This window comes from Nerophis ophidion, linkage group LG23 (assembly GCF_033978795.1).
Source record: "Nerophis ophidion isolate RoL-2023_Sa linkage group LG23, RoL_Noph_v1.0, whole genome shotgun sequence".
NCBI lineage: Eukaryota > Metazoa > Chordata > Actinopteri > Syngnathiformes > Syngnathidae > Nerophis > Nerophis ophidion.
Window position 1 is genome coordinate 12,384,482 of NC_084633.1, and position 21,199 is coordinate 12,405,680.

Genomic DNA, 21,199 nt, shown 5'->3' on the forward strand with positions numbered 1-21,199 from the left:
ATAAATGAGGTAGATCCCCTCGAGTTGGTCAATTGAAAAGTAGCTCGCCTGCAGAAAAAGTGTGGGCACCCCTGGTCTAGCTCAAGGACACAACGGACGAGTCTAGGATGGTAGAAGGTGGGGATTGAACCAGGAACCCTCAGGTTGCTGGCACAGCCACTCTCTCAACTGCGCCCCTAATCCTAATCCAAATTCGAATTTCAAGCAGCAATGTGCGCTCAGCGTTCGTTCCAATGAAGTCGTCGCACGCCGATTGAAAGTAAAATGATTTTATTTTGTCCGGAGAACGACTTGTCATGGCTTTGGATCTGTGATATCCATAAGGTCCACCTTTCTTTGTGCAGGTCTACGAGCTATTTTTGAGCATGAGGCTCAATAGTAGCTCGGTGTCCTTACACATTTTCCCAAACTTGGAATGGGCAAAGGGTCAAAAAAGTTAATCGCGCATTAAAAAAAAACATCACCGTTAAAGGAGCATATAGGTAATGCGTTATCATCGCATCGAAATCAATTTTTTTTTATTAATTTATTTTTTTAATCAATCCAACAAAACAATACACAGCAATACCATAACAATGCAATCCAATTCCAAAACCAAACCTGACCCAGCAACACTCAGAACTGCAATAAACAGAGCAATTGAGAGGAGACACAAACACGACACAGAACAAACCAAAAGTAGTGAAACAAAAATGAATATTATCAACAACAGTATCAATATTAATTATAATTTCAGCATAGCAGTGATTAAAAATCCCTCATTAACATTATCATTAGACATTTATAAAAAATTAAAAAAAGAACAATAGTGTCACAGTGGCTTACACTTGCATCGCATCTCATAAGCTTGACAACACACTGTGTCCAATGTTTTCACAAAGATAAAATAAGCCATATTTTTGGTTCATTTTGAGAGTTAAAATAAATTTACATTTTTGCAATCAGTTGATAAAACATTGTCCTTTACAATTATACAAGCTTTTTTAAAAAAAAAATCTTCTACTCTGCTAGCATATCAGCAGACTGGGGTATATCCTGCTGAAATCCTATGTATTGAATGAATACAGAATCGTTTTGAATCAGAAAAATATCGTTTTGGAATCGAGAACAGCGTTGAATCGAAAATATCGATATGTTATCGAATCGCGACCCCAAGAATCGATATTGAATCGAATTGTGGGACACCCAAAGATTCACAGCTCTAATATATATATATATATATATATATATATATATATATATATATATACACACACACACACACACACACACACGCACTCGCACAGTCATGGTCATTGATTGATTGACTGATTGAAACTTTTATTAGTAGATTGCACAGTACAGTACATTATCCGTACAATTGACCACTAAATGGTAACACCCCAATAAGTTTTTCATTTTGTTTAAGTCGGGGTCCACGTTAATTAATTCATGGTTGTTTACATACACTTGTAAAGAACATAATGTCATGGCTGTTTTGAGTTTCCAATAATTTCTACAACTCTTATTTTTGTCTGATAGAGTGATTAGAGCACATACTAGTTGGTCACAAGAAACATTCATAAAGTTTGGTTCTTTTATGAATTTATTATGGGTCTACTGAAAATGTGACCAAATCTGCTTGGTCAAAAGTATACATACAGCAATGTTAATATTTGCTTGCGCTAAAGCTGCGGTAAAGCGCTTTTGGTAGCCATCCACACGCCTCTGGCAAGCTTTTGGTTAAATTGTTGACTACTCCTCTTGACAGCTAAATTTGTTAGTTTTCTGATATGGACTTGTTTCTTCAGCATTGTCCACATGTTCTCTACGGGGTTTAAGTCAGGGGAAAGCCTTTCTAAAACCTTAATTCTAGCCTGATTTAGCCATTCCTTTACTACTTTTGACGTGTGTTTGGGGTCATTGTCCTGTTGGAACAACCAACTGCACCCTTGACCCAACATCCGGGCTGATGATTTTAGGTTATCCTGAAGAATTTGGAGGTAATCCTTCTTTTTCATTGTCCCATTTACTCTCTGTAAAGCACCAGTTCCATTGGCACCTAAACAGGCCCAGAGCATAATACTACCACCACCATGCTTCACGGTAGGAATGGTGTTCCTGGGATTAAAGGCGTCACCTTTTCTCCTCCAAACACATTGCTGGGTATTGTGGCCAAACAGTTCAATTTTTGTTTCCTCCGACCACAGAACTTTCCTCCAGCAGGTCTTATCTTTGTCCATGTGATGTCAGATGTGTCACTTTTTTCATGATGTGTTTTCCAGGAATTGTGTTTTCGAACGGAGAGTCATGGAAAGAAATGAGACGGTTTGCCCTCAGCACTCTGAGAGACTTCGGAATGGGCAAAAGACTCGCTGAAGACAAAGTCGTAGAAGAGTGCAGCCACCTCATTCCCGTCATTGAGAAGTTTAAAGGTACGTCGTCACTTCGCGTGTCCTTTTAATGGCCACCATAATTTGTCTTCTTTTCCAATATAGCATTTTATAACGTGCACTCTTTTAAAGGCCTACTGAAACCCACTACTACCGACCACGCAGTCTGATAGTTTATATATCAATGATGAAATATTAACATTGCAACAGATGCCAATACGGCCATTTTAGTTTACTAAATTGCAATTTTAAATTTCCCGCGAAGTGTCCTGTTGAAAACATCGCGTAATGATGACGCGTGTTTGTGACGTCACGGACTGTAAGGAAATATTAGCGCTGCGCACACACACAGATAAAAGTCGTCTGCTTTAACGGCATAATTACACAGTATTTTGGACATCTGTTTTGCTGAATCTTTTGCAATTTGTTCAATTAATAATGGAGAAGTCAAAGTAAAAAGATGGAGTTGGGAAGCTTTAGCCTTTAGCCACACAAACACACGGGGATTCCTTGTTTAAAATTCCCGGAGGTGAAACTTTACTATGGATCAGAGCGGTCAAGCGAACATGGATCCCGACCACATGTCAACCGGCAGTTTTCGGTGAGAAAATTGTGATAAAAAGTCGCCACTTAACGGAGATCAGCTGAGCTTGTGCCATCCTTACAGCTGCCGTCGACTTCCATCAGACACTGGCGTCAACACACAGGTAATATTAAACTCACTAAAACACTAGCAACACAATAGAAAGATAAGGGATTTCCCAGAATTATCCTAGTAAATGTGTCTAAAAACATCTGAATCCGTCCCAATGCAATCGCGTATTTAAAAAAAAAAAAATATCCTCAAACACAAATCTTTCATCCTCGCTTGGGAAATTGTCGTTTTCTCGGTCCGAATAGCTCTTTTTGTTGGAGGCTCCCATTAAAAACAATGTGAGGAGCCCTCAACATGTGATGTCATCGTCTGCGACTTCCGGTAAAGGCAGGGCTTTTCTGTTAGCGACCAAAAGTTGCGAACTTTATCGTGGATGTTCTCTACTAAATCCTCTCAGCAAAAATACGGCAATATCGCGAAATGGTCAAGTATGACACATAGAATGGACCTGCTATCCCCGTTTAAATAAGAAAATCTCATTTCAGTAGGACTTTAACAAAAATAGGTGAAATAACTGAACACATGCTTTATATTCTAGTTTCTTCAAAATAGTGTTGAGTGCAGAGTAGCTGGACAGGACAAAAATAAATAAAAAATCTAGATTCCTACTCTCAAAAGCCCACATTTTCAATGGAGCTTCGGCGGTTTATGTGTTGTCAAACCCCCCCTGGCTCCTCCCCTTTGTGGAAAAAACACCCCCTCCATTACTCGACGCAGGGCTCGAAAGCTCGGCACATTTTGTGACGTAACGTCACAAGATGAAACACACTACCACCACCCGCAGAATATGTGCACACCGGCTGCTTTCCTACGACGTTCGTATGCTTGAAATCATTCCGCCGCTATCGGCTTCTCGGCCCACCCCCAGGCCACCCCCCTAGACACACCCCCGTGGCTGATCTGCTGATATATGCAGCGTTTCCACCGTGACGTCATCAGATCCCGTCATTGCCAAAGTCATTGAGAGTGGAATATTCACAAGGACTGTTTTGTGGATGTTTAAACAATATTGTCACATTTGTAGATTGGAAATATAATTGGATATGGTTTAACGCAGTGGTTCCCAACCTTTTTGTAGCTGCGGATCGGTCAATGCTTGATAATTTGTCCCGAGGCCCGGCGGGAAGTGCGGGGGGATTATTTTTATTTTATTTTTATTTTTTTTGTCTTTGTCATGAAAAAGGGAGGTTTTTGTCATGAAAAAGGGAAGTTTTTTGGGTTGGTGCACTAATTGTAAGTGAATCTTGTGTTTTTTATGTTAATTTAATAATAATAAAAAATAAATAAATAAAAAAAATAAAAAATCAATTAATCAATCAATGTTTATTTATATAGCCCCAAATCACAAATGTCTCAAAGGACTATTCAAACCACTACGACTACGACATCCTCGGAAGAACCCACATAAGGGCAAGGAAAACTCACACCCAGTGGGAGGCCAGTGACAATGATGACTATGAGAAACCTTGGAGAGGACCTCAAATGTGTGCAACCCCCCACCCCTCTAGGGGACCTGAAAGCAATGGATGTCAAGCGGGTCTAACATGATACTGTGAAAGTTCAATCCATAGTGGCTCCAACACAGCCGTGAGAGTTCAGTTCAAAGCGGATCCAAGACAGCAGCGAGAGTCCCGTCCACAGGAAACCATCCCAAGCGGAGGCAGATCAGCATCGTAGAGATGTCCCCAACCGATACACAGGCGAGCGGTCCACCCTGGGTCCCGACGAGCGGTCCATCCTGGGTCTCGACTCTGGACAGCCAGTACTTCATGCATGATCATCGGACCGGACCCCCTCCACAAGGGAGGGGGGGACAGAGGAGAAAAAGAAAAGAAACGGCAGATCAACTGGTCTAAAAAGGAGGTCTATTTAAAGGCTAGAGTATACAAATGAGTTTTAAGGTGAGACTTAAATGCTTCTACTGAGGTAGCATCTCGAACTGTTACCGGGAGGGCATTCCAGAGTACTGGAGCCCGAACGGAAAACGCTCTATAGCCCGCAGACTTTTTTTGGGCTCTAGGAATCACTAATAAGCCGGAGTCTTTTGAATGCAGATTTCTTGCCGGGACATATGGTACAATACAATCTGCAAGATAGGATGGAGCTAAACCGTGTAGTATTTTATACGTCAGTAATAAAACCTTAAAGTCACATCTTAAGTGCACAGGAAGCCAGTGCAGGTGAGCCAGTACAGGCGTAATGTGATCAAACTTTCTTGTTCTTGTCAAAAGTCTAGCAGCCGCATTTTGTACCAACTGTAATCTTTTAATGCTAGACATGGGGAGACCCGAAAATAATACGTTACAGTAATCGAGTCGAGACGTAACACACGCATGGATAATGATCTCAGCGTCTTTAGTGGACAAAATGGAGCGAATTTTAGCGATATTACGGAGATGAAAGAAGGCCGTTTTAGTAACGCTTTTAATGTGTGCCTCAAAGGAGAGAGTTGGGTCGAAGACAACACCCAGATTCTTTACCGTGTCGCCTTGTTTAATTGTTTGGTTGTCAAATGTTAGAGTTGTATTATTAAATAGAGGTCGGTGTCTAGCAGGACCGATAATCAGCAATTCCGTTATTTTGGTGTTAAGTTGCAAAAATAAAAAATTAATAAAAAATAATTCTGCGGCCCGGTACCAATGATAGTTGGGGACCACTGGTTTAACGGATAAAATGAAACACAATTCAGTAAAAGACTGAAAGGTCGCGAGTTCAAATCAAAGACTGTACAAACGGAACCTGCTTGGCACTCACCGTCAAGGGTTGGAATTGGGGGTTAAATCACCAAAAATGATTCCCGAGCGTGGCCACTGCCGCTGCTCTCTGCTCCCCTCACCTCGCAGGGGGTGAACATAGGGATGGGTCAAATGCAGAGGGTCATTATACCTTACCTAGCGTTTGTGTGGCTATCGTTGGGACTCTAACTTTGACTAATGGAATAAACAGTAATAAAATAACAGCAAAAAATAATAATACAAAATATATATTATATTATAAATAGAATCGAATCATGTAGTAAGATTGTTATCCTAACCAAGTATGACATGGGTATGACGTTAAAGTGCATCCGGCAGTGGAGGCTCCTCTATGGGGGTCTTGGGGCACTTGGAGGTTAACCCCTTAACTACTGTTACCCCAGGTGGTCCTTGGCAAAGGCCTAGTACCCGACTGCCGCCTAGCCAGGGTTGCGGTGAAGACCTCAACGGCGGAGCAGGCGGAAGACGGTAGATTTAGGAACTACCATAATGGCTGAAGAAGGCTGCAGCAGAAAAAAGTCCCCAGTCGTCTTGGACTCCATGCCACTGGACCCTGACCCGATTCTGTTAAGGATCGCGTGGTGACTGTCTGTGCACCAGTCTCTCCACGTTAAACTAAGTCACGCACAGGCATCCTCCATAAAAGGGATACACCCCTACCAGGAGCATCGTCATACTCATTGGAGTGACCGCCGATGATGATGACATGGTAGTGTTTACATCAGGGGTCACCAACGTGGTGCCCGCGGGCACCAGGTAGCCCGTAAGGACCAGATGAGTAGCCCGCTGGCCTGTTCTAAAAATAGCTCAAATAGCAGCACTTACCAGTGAGCTGCCTCTATTTTTTTTAATTTTATTTATTTACTAGCAAGCTGGTCTCGCTTTGCTCGACATTTTTAATTCTGAGAGACAAAACTCAAATAGAATTTGAAAATCCAAGAAAATATTTTAAAGACTCGGTCTTCACTTGTTTAAATAAATAAAATTTTTTTTTTTACTTTGCTTCTTATAACTTTCAGAAAGACAATTTTAGAGAAAAAATTCAACCTTAAAAATGATTTTAGGATTTTTAAACACGTATTCCTTTTTACCTTTTAAATTCCTTCTTCTTCTTACCAAATATTATCCATCCATCCATTTCTACCGCTTATTCCCTTTTGGGGTCGCGGGGGGCGCTGGCGCCTATCTCAGCTACAATCGGGCGGAAGGCGGGGTACACCCTGGACAAGTCGCCACCTCATCGCAGGGCCAACACAGATAGACAGACAACATTCACACTCACATTCACACACTAGGGCCAATTTAGTGTTGCCAATCAACCTATCCCCAGGTGCATGTCTTTGGAAGTGGGAGGAAGCCGGAGTACCCGGACGGAACCCACGCATTCACGGGGAGAACATGCAAACTCCACACAGAAAGATCCCGAGCCTGGATTTGAACCCAGGACTGCAGGACTTTCGTATTGTGAGGCAGACGCACTAACCCCTCTGCCACCGTGAAGCCCTGTTCAAATATTAATTTTTTTTAATTGTAAAGAATAATAAATACATTTTAATTTAATTCTTCATTTTAGCTTTTGTTTTTTCGACAAAGAATATTTGTGATATATTTCTTCAAACTTATTATGATTAAAATAAAATAAAAATATTCTTGCAAATCTAGAAAATCTGTAGAATCAAATTTAAATCTTATTTCAAAGTCTTTTGAATTACTTTCAAAATTTTAGTTCTGGAAAATTTAGAAGAAATAATGTTTTTTCTTTGTTAGAAATATAGCTTGGTCCAATTTGTTATATATTCTAACAAAGTGCAGATTGGATTTTAACCTATTTAAAACATGTCATCAAAATTTTGAAATTAATCTTAATCAGGAAAAATTACTAATGATGTTCCATAAATTATTTTGTTTATTTTTTCAAAAAGATTCGAATTAGCTAGTTTTTCCTCTTCATTTTTATCGGTTGAATTTTGAATTTTAAAGAGTCGAAATTGAAGATAAACTATGTTTCAAAATTTAATTGTCCTTTTTTTTGTGTTTTCTCCCCTTTTAAACCGTTCAATTAAGTGTTTTTTTCTTTATTTATTCTTTACAAAAAACCTTCCGTAAAAGGAAAAAAATGTACGATGGAATGACAGACAGAAATACCAATTTTTTTATATATATATATATAGATCCCACTGGGGTGAGTTTTTCCTTGCCCTTATGTGGGCTCTACCGAGGATGTTGTTGTGGTTTGTGCAGCCCTTTGAGACACTTGTGATTTAGGGCTATAAAAATAAACATTGATTGATTGATTGATTTATTAAAGGTAAATTGAGCAAATTGGCTATTTCTGGCAATTTATTCGAAATGTGTATCAAACTGGTAGCCCTTCGCATTAATCAGTACCCAAGAAGTATCTCTTGGTTTCAAAAAGGTTGGTGACCTCTGGTTTACATGTTCGAGACGAGAAAAAGCCATGAAATATCACAAAATTGCACCCAAAATAATTGGTAGGCCCCAAATAATTCTTACACCTGTGGCCAAATGATTAGGTACACATGATTCAGTCTACCCAACATAATAGGTATACAATCCATCCATTTTCTACCGCTTGTCCCTTTTTGGGTTTGGGGGGGGGAGGGGGGTCGCTGGAGCCTGTCTCAGCTGCATTCGGGCGGAAGGCGGGGTACATACCTTCAACTAAAATATTAGTTACACCCAAAATATTCAGATTGTGTGTGTTTGCAAACTTGTATAAGTACCGTCAACATCCTTTAAGGCAGTGGTTCTCAACCTTTTTTCAGTGATGTACCCCCTGTGAACATTTTTTTTAATTCAAGTACCCCCCTAATCAGAACAAATCATTTTTGGTTGAAAAAAAGAGATAAAGAAGTAAAATACAGCACTATGTCCTGTTTAAGAGTTTCACAACATTGCTGTTTACGGCAGACGAACTACTTTGCGGTACACGAAAACGTGACTGCTGTTGTTGTGTGTTGTTACCGCGCTTGAAGGACGTTACTGAAACTGCCTAACAATAAACCCACATAAGCAGCCAAGAACTCGCCCTCGATCATTCTACAGTTATAACGTCATTGGGCAGGCACGCTGTTTGTATTGTGGGAAAGCGGTCGTGAAAAGAGGCTGTCCGCACTCAGGTTTGCATGGAGCTGGAGGGGGCGTCTACCAGAATTTCGGGAGATTTTCAGTAGAAAATTTGTCCCGGGAGGTTTTCGGGAGAGGCGCTGAATTTCGTGAGTCTCCCGGAAAATCCGGGAGGGTTGGCAAGTATGGCTGACAGGTGCTCCAGGAGATGTGGGTCGTCAACTTCCACTTCCACTTCAGCCCGGTCTGATAGCACCGGATACCTTTTATATGCCCACATTCTACTACGTCAGTCGTCCTCAACCTTTTTTCAGTGAACATCTTTTTAATTCAAGTACCCCCTAATCAGAGCAAAGCATTTTTGGTTGAAAAAAAGAGATAAAGAAGTAAAATACAGCGCTATATCATCAGTTTCTGATTTATTATCTGTATAACATTGCAAAATATTGCTCATTTGTAGTGGTCTTTCTTGAACTATTTGGAAAAAAAGATATAAAAATAACTAAAAACTTGTTGAAAAATAAAGAAGTGATTCAATTATAAATAAAGATTTCTACACATAGAAGTAATCATCAACTTAAAGTGCCCTCTTTGGGGATTGTAATAAGGATCCATCTGGATTCATGAACTTAATTCTAAACATTTCTTCACAAAAGAATAAATCTTTAACATCAATATTTATGGAACAAAAAAAATCTAGCTGTCAACACTGAATATTGCATTGTTGCATTTCTTTTCACAGTTTACGAACTTACATTCATATTTTGTTGAAGTATTATTCAATAAATATATTTATAAAGGAATTTTTGAATTGCTGCTATATTTAGAATATTTTAAACACGTACCCCTTGGCATACCTTCGAGTACCCCCAGGGGTACGCGTACCCACATTTGAGAAGCACTGCTTTAAGGAAAACCATTTCTTTCTTTCAGGTCAACCATTTGACACAACAGCCCCACTGAGTAATGCCACGTCCAATATCATCTGCTCCATCGTGTACGGCAGCAGGTTTGATTACAGCGACCCTCGCTTCACCAAAATGGTGAGAAGAGCCAATGAGACCATTATTCTGAATGGATCGCCACAGACTCAGGTGAGTGGCAGGCTATGTTCCCCCCCCCCCCCTTCCATTCTTCAAAAACCTAATCGTCACTTGTTCCAGCTTTACAACACCTTCCCACGGCTGTTCAGCTGGAGTAAACATCGGCGGATGATGATCAAGAAGCGTGACGAAACCATCCAGGACGTGAAGGAGCTGCTGGCCAAAGTGAAGGAGAAGCTGAACCCTGAAGTGTGCACGGGGGTCGCTGACTGCTTCTTTATCCGCAAGCAAAAAGAGGAGGTATGGCGACGCTTTCAATTCAAGGTTTCCCAGTACGACTTTCTCACTTCCGATATTGGAACTTTTAAGTATGGGCCGATACCGACACAAATCTGATACGATATCAGCACATATCATAGGACATATATTGAAATGATCAGAATCAGGTGTGCTAATCACTTGGCCCGGCCACAGGTGTGTAAAATCAAGCACTTAGGCATGGAGACTGTTTCTACAAACATTTATAAAAGAATGGGCCACTTTCAGTGATTTCCAGCGTGGAACTGTCATAGGATGCCACCCGTGCAACAAATCCCGTTGTGAAATTTCCTCGCTCCTAAACATTCCAAAGTCAACTGTCGGCTTGATTATAAGAACATGGAAGAGTTTCGGGAACAACAGCAACTCAGCCACCAAGTGGTAGGCCACGTAAACTGACAAAGAGGGGTTAGCGGATGCTGGAGCGTAGTGCAAAGAGGTGCCGACTTTCTACACAGTCAGTTGCTACAGAGCTCCAAAGTTCATGTAACTTTCCAATTAGCCCACGTACAGCATGCAGAGAGCTTCAAGAAATGGGTTTCCATGGCCGAGCAGCTGCATCTAAGCCATACATCACTAAGTCCAATGCATGGCGTCGGATGCAGTGGTGTAAAGCACCTCGCCACTGGACTCTAGAGCAGTGGAGACGTGTTCTCTGGAGTGAAGAATCACGCTTTTCCATCTGGCAATCTGATTGAGAAGTCTGGGTTCGAAGGTTGCGAGGAGAACGGTAATTTTCGGACTGCATTGTGTCGAGCGTGAAATTTGGTGGAGGAGTAATTATGCTGTAGGGTTGTTTTCAGGAGTTGGGCTTTGCCCCTTACTTCCAGTAGAAGGAACTTTCATTGCTCCAGGATACCAAAATATTCTGGACAATTCCATGCTCCCAACCTTGTGGGAACAGTTTGAGCGGCCCCCTTCCTCTTCCAACATGACTGTGCACCAGTGTACAAAGCAAGGTCCATAAAGACATGGGTAACAGAGTCTGGTGTGGATGAACTTGACTGGCCTGCACAGAGTCCTGACCTGAACCTGATAGAACACCTTTGGGATGAATTAGAACGGAGACTGAGAACCAGGCCTTCTCCACCAACATCAGTGTGTGACCTCACCAATGCACTTTTGGAAGAATGGTCGAAAAATTCCTATAAACACACTCCTTCCCAAAAGAGTTGAAGGTGTAATTGCTGCAAAAGGTGGACCCACATCATATTGAACCCTTTGAATTAGGAATGGGATGGCACTTTTAGTTCATATGTGAGTCAAGGCAGGTGGCCAAATACTTTTGACAATATAGTGTAGTTGTATTATTTGGCGGAGTGTAATATTACGTATGTCGAAAAAAGAACTATCAATATGAATGTACTAATCACCAAAAACTATTGCATGGATCGGATTTAAATTCAGATTTATTCCACAATTTGTTCGGAGCACACTTGCTCTTTTACCTTAGTTACCTGAAAGGTAAGTGGTGGTGGTTTGCTATACGCTCAGTGATCAGGTCATTTAGAGCAAATAAATGAAGTGCATTGATGTAAAACCTTTTATAAAAATGTTTTTTGTATGACATTCCGACAATAAAATTGCATTTGTGTCAAGATTTGAGGGTATTTTGTAAGCAAATCATTTACTGACTATTCACGATTCTTCCATATTCAAAAGTGTGATTATTTCAAAACCATTTTTTGACGGCACAATTTTGAGTTGATTAGCTTTTGGCGACATCTTGTGGTCAAAATAATTAAGTCAAGCTCGTGACACAGTAAATTAAATGATGCGGACACAGTTTTTACTGATTACTTTCTAACACGTGTCTACCTTGGAGACTATCTGTAAATATTATGCAACTATAATTGACAAATGTTGTTTAGGAGGGCACTTCCTAGCGGTCCCACTGACAGACACTTCCCAGGATCAAAGTTTTAATGCTCATATGTTTTTCAACAAAGTTTTCTCCAGACTTTTCAGTCTCACCAATAATCCTCCTCCTTCTCTGCTCCCGGCCGCTTACTGTTGAAGACAACAGATGATTAGATTAACACGTACTGCCTGTGAAATCTAATCACCTGCCAGCTGTGTCTCGCCGTCAGCACGTGCTCCGCCCCTGCCCGATGGTGCTCGTCCTCAGTGCCATGGACAGCGGCGGTGACTTTTCTTCCTGCAAGCACCTCCCCCCACAGTTGTGTTTTAGACTGCAATATTTCTCAATTTAGGACAGTTATTACGCTATGTTTAGAGTGCTGTCGTGTGCATAGCTGTTTTGTAGCTGCTAGCTCCTAGTAGCTCATAGCCTACCATGTTTACCTTTTGTTAATTACTTCACTAAAATACAAGAAATGACCAACGTTCTGTGCTTATTGGAGGACATTTAGATGTTAACTGGCTGTCCATTTTTGCACAAGTAAACACGCTACATGACTGCTTGTATCGGAGATTTTAGGTACAAGCCAATATGTTTAAAGTTTGGTCATTGTCATTTTCCCAGGAGGCATCGAATGCAAAGAGCCACTTCAACGATGACAACATGACGTACGTTATGGCCAACCTGTTTGCTGCAGGCACCGACACCACCGCCACCACACTGAGATGGGGCATGCTATTGATGGCCAAATATCCCCAAATACAAGGTATTGTTTCCACCAGACAGCGCTGGTTCTCCACTTTGGAATACATGTGGCATTTTTTTACTTTGACCCTACGATCCAAACTTTTTGACAGATAGATAGATAGATGGATAGATAGATAGATGAATAGTACTTTATTGATTCCTTCAGGAGAGTTCCCTCAGGAAAATAAAAAATTTGATATTGGGCTGGGGGCAGAAAGCTGATTGCATGTAAAGTAACACTGAGCGTGTGTGTGTGCGCGCGCGCATGTGTATGTATGTTCGTGCATATGCATATGTATATATGTTTGTGTATATTTGTATACATGTATGTGTGTGTGTGTATATATATGTATATGTGTATATATGTACAGTATGTATGTATGTACGTATATATATTTATATATATACACGTATACATACATATATGTGTGTGTGTGTGTGTATATATGTATATTTGTATACATGTATGTTTGTGAATATGTGTATTTTTGCATATATGTATGTATGCATGTATGTATGTATAAATATATATGTATGTATATATGTACGTATACATATATATGTATATATGTACACTATGTACAGTAAGTATGTATACATATATATGTATATATGTACACTATGTATGTATATATATATATATTTATATGTATATGTATATGTGTGTGTGTATATATGTAAATGTATATGTGTTTGTATATATGTATGTATATTTGTATACATGTACAGTGTTTGAAGGAAGAATACTGAGTTGTGTCCCAAGAACACCAAACCTACTGGGAAGCATGGGGGTGGAAACATCATGCTTTGGGGCTGTTTTTCTGCTAAGGGGACAGGACGATTGATCCGTGTTAAGGAAAGAATGAATGGGGCCATGTATCGTGAGATTTTGAGCCAAAACCTCCTTCCATCAGTGAGAGCTTTGAATGGTTGACCAAATACTTATTTTCCACTATAATTTACAAATAAATTCTTCAAAATTCTTACACTGGGAATTCCTGGATTTTTTTTTCACATTCTGTCTCTCACAGTTGAAGTGTACCTATGATGAAAATTACAGAACTCTGTGCAAGTTCTCCCACTTAAAATGATGACAATCGGTGGCTGACTAAATACTTTTTTGCCCCACTGTATGTGTGTGTATATATATGTGTGTATATATATATATATATATATATATATATATATATATATATATAATATATATATATATATATATATATATATATATATAATATATATATATATATTATATATATATATATGTATATGTATGTATATGTATATGTATGTATGTATATATATGTATGTATATGTATGTATGTATATGTATATATATGTATGTATATATATGTATGTATATATATATATATATATATATATATATATATATATATATATATATATATATATATATATATATATATATACACACGTGTGTGTGTATATATATATACATATATATATATATATACATGTGTGTATATATATATATACACACACACGTGTATATATATATATATATATATATATATATATATATATATATATATATATATATATATATATAGATATATATATAATGCTGAGTATTGTGGCCAAGCAGCTCAATTTTTGTTTCATCTGACCACAGAACTTTCCTCCAGAAGGTCTTATCGGGGACGGCGTGGCGCGGTTGGGAGAGTGGCCGTGCCAGCAACCTGATGGTTCCTGGTTCAATCCCCACCTTCTGCCAACTTTGTCACGTCTGTTGTGTCCCTCAGCAAGACGCTTCACCCTTGCTCCTGATGGGTCGTGGTTAGGGCCTCGCATGGCAGCTCCCTCCATCAGTGTATGAATGTGTGTGTGAATGGGTGAATGTGGAAATAGTGTCAAAGCGCTTTCAGTACCTTGAAGGTAGAAAAGCCCATTTACAGTTACCATTTATCTTTGTCCATGTGACGTCAGGCCGGTTGTTAGCATAAAATTGGCCATAAAAGATAAAAAGAGTGTCAGACTTTGTTTGAGTTTGAGTTTTGTTTGTTTTCTTCTGGATGCTACAATACACTATTTTACTTTATTTTGGCGGATAATAAGAAGCCCGTACATTAAGGAGAAACCTTAAACGTAGTTAAACCGGATATCGCTTTTTAAAACAAACTTTCGGGTCTTGAGCCCAACCCCAAGGGTGGTGATTATTGAGGCATGGCGCCTGTTTGAGAAAATTTGCTAAATGTTTGTGTTGTCCGTGTTATTTATCAGTTGTATTTTCTAAATGAAAACGCTGTCCAGAACGGGTCCATGAAGAGCTGAGCCGAATGGTCGGAAGCCGTCAGATTCAAATGGAGGATCGCAAGAACCTTCCTTACACCGACGCCGTCATTCACGAGACGCAGAGGTTCGGCAACATCGCCCCCATGGCCATCGTGCACCAAACCAGCCGAGACGTAACCTTCAGGGGATACTTCATCAAAAAGGTTTGCTTCCCCGCTTGCTCGCCACAAGGTTCGGATGTTTAGTGACGCTCTCCTCCACAGGGCACCATTATCATCCCTCTACTTACATCCGTCCTCTACGATAAGACTGAGTGGGAGACACCCAACATCTTCAACCCTTCCCACTTCCTGGACAAGGAGGGTAAATTCGCCAAAAAGGATGCATTCATGCCCTTCTCTGCAGGTACAGACTTTTACACTTATTTTCTAGTTTTGCCTGTGTTGTCACATTAAACTCTAAATTCTGACCCCCAATGCACATCTCACTAACATTCAAGCAAGTTTGGTTGAAAAGACACGGCCGCCATTAAATAAGGCATCTTTGCAGGTTTTACACAACTCTACTGATTCTTTCCGCAGGCCGCAGGGTTTGTCTCGGGGAGAGTCTGGCTCGGATGGAGCTCTTCCTCTTTTTCACCACCCTCCTTCAGAACTTTCGCTTCACGCCTCCGCCCGGGGTGACGGAGGACGAGCTGGATTTGACTCCAACGGTGGGTCTGACACTCAATCCGTCTCCACACCAGCTGTGCGCCGTCCGTAAACTCTGACGCTAGATTACTAAAGACACACTTTGTTGTCGTCCGAATGATTTCACGATGAGAATGTAAGCAGTATACTTTGTGCGAGCGTTGTAGATGATGTCATCAACTCGTCTTCTACGTACATGTCATGCTAATTTAAATAGATCAAATCATCAATAAAACCCTTGTGTCAGACTTCTATGTTATGCAGAATAGCCTGTATATACATATATATGTACATACAAAACCCAAAACCAGTGAAGTTGGCACGTTGTATAAATGGTAATTAAAAGCAAAATACAATGATTTGCAAATCCTTTTCATCCTATATCCAATTGACTAGACTGCAAAAACAATACATTTAACGTTCGAACTGGGAAAAGTTGTTATTTTTTGCAAATATTAGCTCATTTGGAATGTGATGCCTTGCAGCATGTTTCAAAAAAGCTGGCACAAGTGGCAAAAAAGACTGAGAAAGTTGAGGAATGCTCATCAAACACTTATTTGGCACATCCCACAGGTGAACAGGGGGTGCCATGATTGGGGATAAAAGCAGCTTCCGTGAAATGCTCAGTCATTCACAAACAAGGACGGGGCGAGGGTCACCGCTTTGTGAACAAATGCGTGAGCAAATTGTCCGACAGTTTAAGAACAACATTTCTCAACGAGCTATTGCAAGGAATTTAGGGATTTCCCCATCTACGGTCCGTAATATCATCAAAAGGTTCAGAGAATCTGGAGAAATCACTGCACGTAAGCGATGATATTACGGACTTTCGATCACCCAGGCGGTACTGCATCAAAAAGCCACATCGGTGTGTAAAGGATATCACCACGTGGGCTCAGGAACACTTCAGAAAAACACTGTCAGTAACTCTACCATGCAAAGCCAAAGCCATTTATCAACGACACCCAGAGACGCCGCCGGCTTCGCTGGGCCCGAGCTCATCTAAGATTGACTGATGCAAAGTGGAAAAGTGTTCTTTCATCTGACGAGTCCACATTTAAAATTGGTTTTGGAAACTGCGGACGTGGTGTCGTCCGGAACAAAGAGGAAAAGAACCATCCGGATTGTTATAGGCGCCTAGTTCAAAAGCCAGCATCTGTGATGGTATGGGGGTGTATTAGTGCTCAAGGCATGGGTAACTTACACATCTGTGAAGGTACCATTAATGCTGAAAGGTACGTACAGGTTTTGGAGCAACATATGTTGCCATCCAAGTAACGTTATCATGGACGCCCCTGCTTATTTCAGCGAGACAATGCCAAACCACGTGTTACAACAGCGTGGCTTTACAGTAAAAGAGTGCGGGTACTAGACTTGCCTGCCTGTAGCCCAGACCTGTCTCCCGTTGAAAATGTGTGGTGCATTATGAAGCCTAAAATACAAAAACGGAGACCCCGGACTGTTGAACAACTTAAGCTGTAGATCAAGCAAGAATGGGAAAGAATTCCACCTGAAAAGCTTCAAAAATTGGTCTCCTCAGTTCCCAGACATTTACTAAGTGTTGTTAAAAGGAAAAGCCATGTAACACAGTGGTAAAAATGCCGCTGTGCCAACTTTTTTGCAATGTGTGCCTGCCATTAAATTCTAAGTTAATGATAATTTGCAAAAATAAATTCAGCTTCTCAGTTTGAATATTAAATATCTTGTCTTCAAAGTCGATTCAATTGAATATAAGTTGAAAAGGATTTGCAAATCATTGTATTCTGTTTTTATTTAAGAATTACACAATGTGCCAACTTCACTGGTTTTGGGTTTTGTAATATGTACAAACATATATAAGTACAGATACATCTCTCTCTCTCTCTCTCTGTATATATATATATATGTTTATATATGTATATGTATATGTATATGTATGTATGTATGTATATATAATATGTACATACATTTATACATACATATACTGTGTACAGTCAAAAGTTTACATACACTCGTAAAGAACATAATGTCATGGCTGTCTTGAGTTTCCAATAATTTTTACGACTCTTATTTTTTTGTGATAGTGATTGCAGCACATACTTGTTGGTCACAAAAAACATTCATGAAGTTTGGTTCTTTTATGAATTTATTATGAGTCTACTGAAAATGTGACCAAAGTTAAAGTTAAAGTACCAATGATTGTCAAAAGTATACATACAGCCAGAGGTGGGTAGAGTAGCCAGAAATTGTACTCAAGTAAGAGTACTGTTACTTTAGAGATTTATTACTTAAGTAAAAGTAAGAAGTAGTCACCCAAATATTTACTTGAGTAAAAGTAAAAAGTATGTTGGGATAAAACTACTCAAGTACTGAGTAACTGATGAGTAACCTGTTTGTTTAATGATTACGGCAACAAATAATGCACAAAAACATAAAAATAGCAATGAGCAAATTCACAGCCAGGAATATCTCTTAAGCAACTAAAACAATATTATATATTAAATAATAATACATTAAAATAAAATAAAAATTAAGGCAAATTGAGCCACAATAACTTAACAGCACCATAGGCTCAGTAGGCATTGATTGATTGAAACTTGTATTAGTAGATTGCAGTACAGTACATATTCCCTACAATTGACCACTAAATAGTAACACCCCAATAAGTTTTTCAACGTTTATCAATTACTTAATAAATGACCAAGTCGAGGTGATCTACCTCATATATACATACACACATATCATATACATACATACCTTTATATATACAGTATATAATTTATATTTATTTATTTTGCCGTTTTTGTTCACATGTTAAATGTGTTTTAATGAATATACATGCATGTTTAACATATAGATTCCTATCTTTAATGAAGACAAAAATATAAATTGGTGTATTACCTGACAGTAGTGCTGATAACGTCCCGGTTTTCAAATGGAGGAGAAAAAAAGTTGCTCCTTCCTGTCTAATACATCATGAAAGTCGTTGGTTTTTGGCATCTTATTTGTCCAGCTTCCATATTCGTTTTTATACACTTTACAAGAAATACATTGGCGGCAAACTCCGTAGTTTGCTAGCTTGATTGCGCTGGCTTTCAGAGACTCTTATTTTGTTGGCGCAGGCGCGATGGAGCGGCACTTTTATTGTGAAGACAGGAACTGTGCGATCAGTCTTTGGGCTTTTGACGGGAAGTACGGTTGAAATAAAAAGTGTCTTTTTTCCTTTACACTTTTGATTGATTGGTTGATAGATTTGAACTTTTATTAGTAGATTGCACAGTACAGTACATATTCTGCACAATTTACCACTAAATGGTAACACCCCAATAAGTTCCTCAACATGTCGGGTTCTACGTATGACGGTCACGTGACCACCTGGCTCTGTTTGATTGGTCCAACGTCACCAGTGACTGCATGTGATTGGTGAAACGCAGGCATGCGTAGTTCCTACTTTGAGTGCGTGTCTGACAAAAACAAAACAAACAAAACGTGCATTAACAGATCGATTAAAAAAAAAAGTAGCGAGTAACGACCTGATTGCAGATAAATGGAGCGGAGTAAAAGTAGCGTTTCTTCTCTATAAATGTACTCAAGTACAAGTAAAAGTATGTTGCATAAAAACTACTCATAGAAGTACAATTTATCCCAAAAGTTACTCAAGTAGATGTAACGGAGTAAATGTAGCGCGTTACTACCCACCTCTGCATACAGCAATGTTAATATTTGTCTCTTGGCAAGTTTCACTGCAATAAGGTGCTTTTGGTAGCATCCACAAGCTTCTGGTTGAGTTTTTGACCACTCCTCTTGACAAAATTGGTGCAGTTCAGCTAAATTTGTTGGTTTTCTGACATGGACTTGTTTCTTCAGCATTGTCCACACGTTTAAGTCAGGACTTTGGGAAGGCCATTCTAAAACCTTAATTCTAGCCTGATATAGCCATTCCTTTGGGGTCCTGTTGGAACACCCAACTACGCTCAAGACCCAACATCTGGGCTGATGATTATAGTTTGTCCTGAAGAATTTGGAGGAACTCCTCCTTTTTCATTGTCCCATTTACTCTCTGTAAAAGCACCAGTTCCAATGGCAGCAAAAGAGACCCAGAGCATAATACTACCACCACCATGCTTGACAGTATGTGTGGTGTTCCTGGGATTAAAGGCCTCACCTTTTCTCCTCCAAACATATTACCGGGTATTTTGGCCCAACAGCTCAATTTTTGTTTCATCGCACATCACATGGACAAAGATAAGACCTTCTGGAGCAAAGTTCTGTGGATTACCTTCAAATTCTTCAGGACAACCTGAAATCATCAGCTTGCTTGTAATAAAGCAACTTTTGGTTCACTGATTGTCTCCGATGTTTAAAAAAAAAGCTGGCACAAGTGGCAAAAAGAGTGAGAAAGTTGAGGAATGCACATCAAACACTTATTTGGAACATCTCACAGGTGAACAGGCTAATTGGGAACAGGTGGGTGCCATGATTGGGTACAAAAGCAGCTTTCATGAAATGCTCAGTCTTTCACAAGCAAGGATGGGGTGAGGGTCACAAATGCCTGAGCAAATTGTTCAACAGTTTAAGCACGGAAGTACTACATTTCTTCGGGAGCACCCGAAAAGGAAACATGTTGGAGCCATGGATGAAGGGAATAACTCAAGGTACGTAACTTTTTTTAACTCCATAGTCCGGGTACATTGATCCGTTGTTTACTAACAAAGTCAAAAGAGATATCTTTTAAAATCATTCATCGTTATTACCACAAATTGATTAACGTGGACCCCAGCTCTTCCCGGGGGATCCCGAGGCATTCCCAGACCAACCGGGAGACATAGTCTTCCCAACTTGTCCTGGGTCTTCCCCGTGGCCTCCTACAAGTTAGACGTGCCCTAAACACCTCCCTAGGGAGGAGTTTGGGTGGCATCATGACCAGATGCCCGAACCACCTCACCTGGCTCTAGGTGAGGATGGGAACGTAGATTGACCGGTAGATTGAGAACTTTGCCTTCCGGCTCAGCTCCTTCTTCACCACAACGGATCGATACAGCGTCCGCATTACTGAAGATGCCGCACCGATCCGCCGGTCGATCTCACGATCCACTCTTCCCTCACTCGTGAACGAGATGGTGCCCTGATGTGGGATCGGAGCCGAGGATGTCGTTGTAGCTTGTGCAGCCCTTTGAGACACTTGTGATTGAGGGCTACAGTATAAGTAAAGTTTAGTTCATTTATTGTTTGATTCTGAAATATATAAAAAAAAATTCTCCCATCGATGCACTTTGAAATGTTCTGTTCTTTTAATTTGTGAAGCAAATACAGTCTCCTCTTTGTTACAATGGTTGCTGTTTTTATTGAAATGTATTATATATATATATATATATATATATATATATATATATATATGTATGAAAAAATGGAACACCATTGAAAAAAATGCCGCCAGAC

At 39.9% G+C, this 21,199-nt stretch overlaps 1 protein-coding gene across 1 annotated transcript in view; it reads left to right on the forward strand.

The window, feature by feature from the left end:
* Nucleotides 1-16,027, forward strand: part of LOC133541439 (cytochrome P450 2K1-like) — a 29,611-nt gene extending 13,584 nt beyond the window's left edge. The window contains exons 3-9 of the mRNA XM_061884867.1: nucleotides 2,265-2,414; nucleotides 9,804-9,964; nucleotides 10,034-10,213; nucleotides 12,717-12,858; nucleotides 15,111-15,295; nucleotides 15,356-15,497; nucleotides 15,674-16,027. Of these exons, the coding sequence (XP_061740851.1) occupies nucleotides 2,265-2,414; nucleotides 9,804-9,964; nucleotides 10,034-10,213; nucleotides 12,717-12,858; nucleotides 15,111-15,295; nucleotides 15,356-15,497; nucleotides 15,674-15,861 (1,148 nt within the window). The 3' untranslated portion in view covers nucleotides 15,862-16,027. The remainder of the gene's footprint in view (nucleotides 1-2,264; nucleotides 2,415-9,803; nucleotides 9,965-10,033; nucleotides 10,214-12,716; nucleotides 12,859-15,110; nucleotides 15,296-15,355; nucleotides 15,498-15,673) is intronic.
* Nucleotides 16,028-21,199: the final 5,172 nt, after the last annotated feature.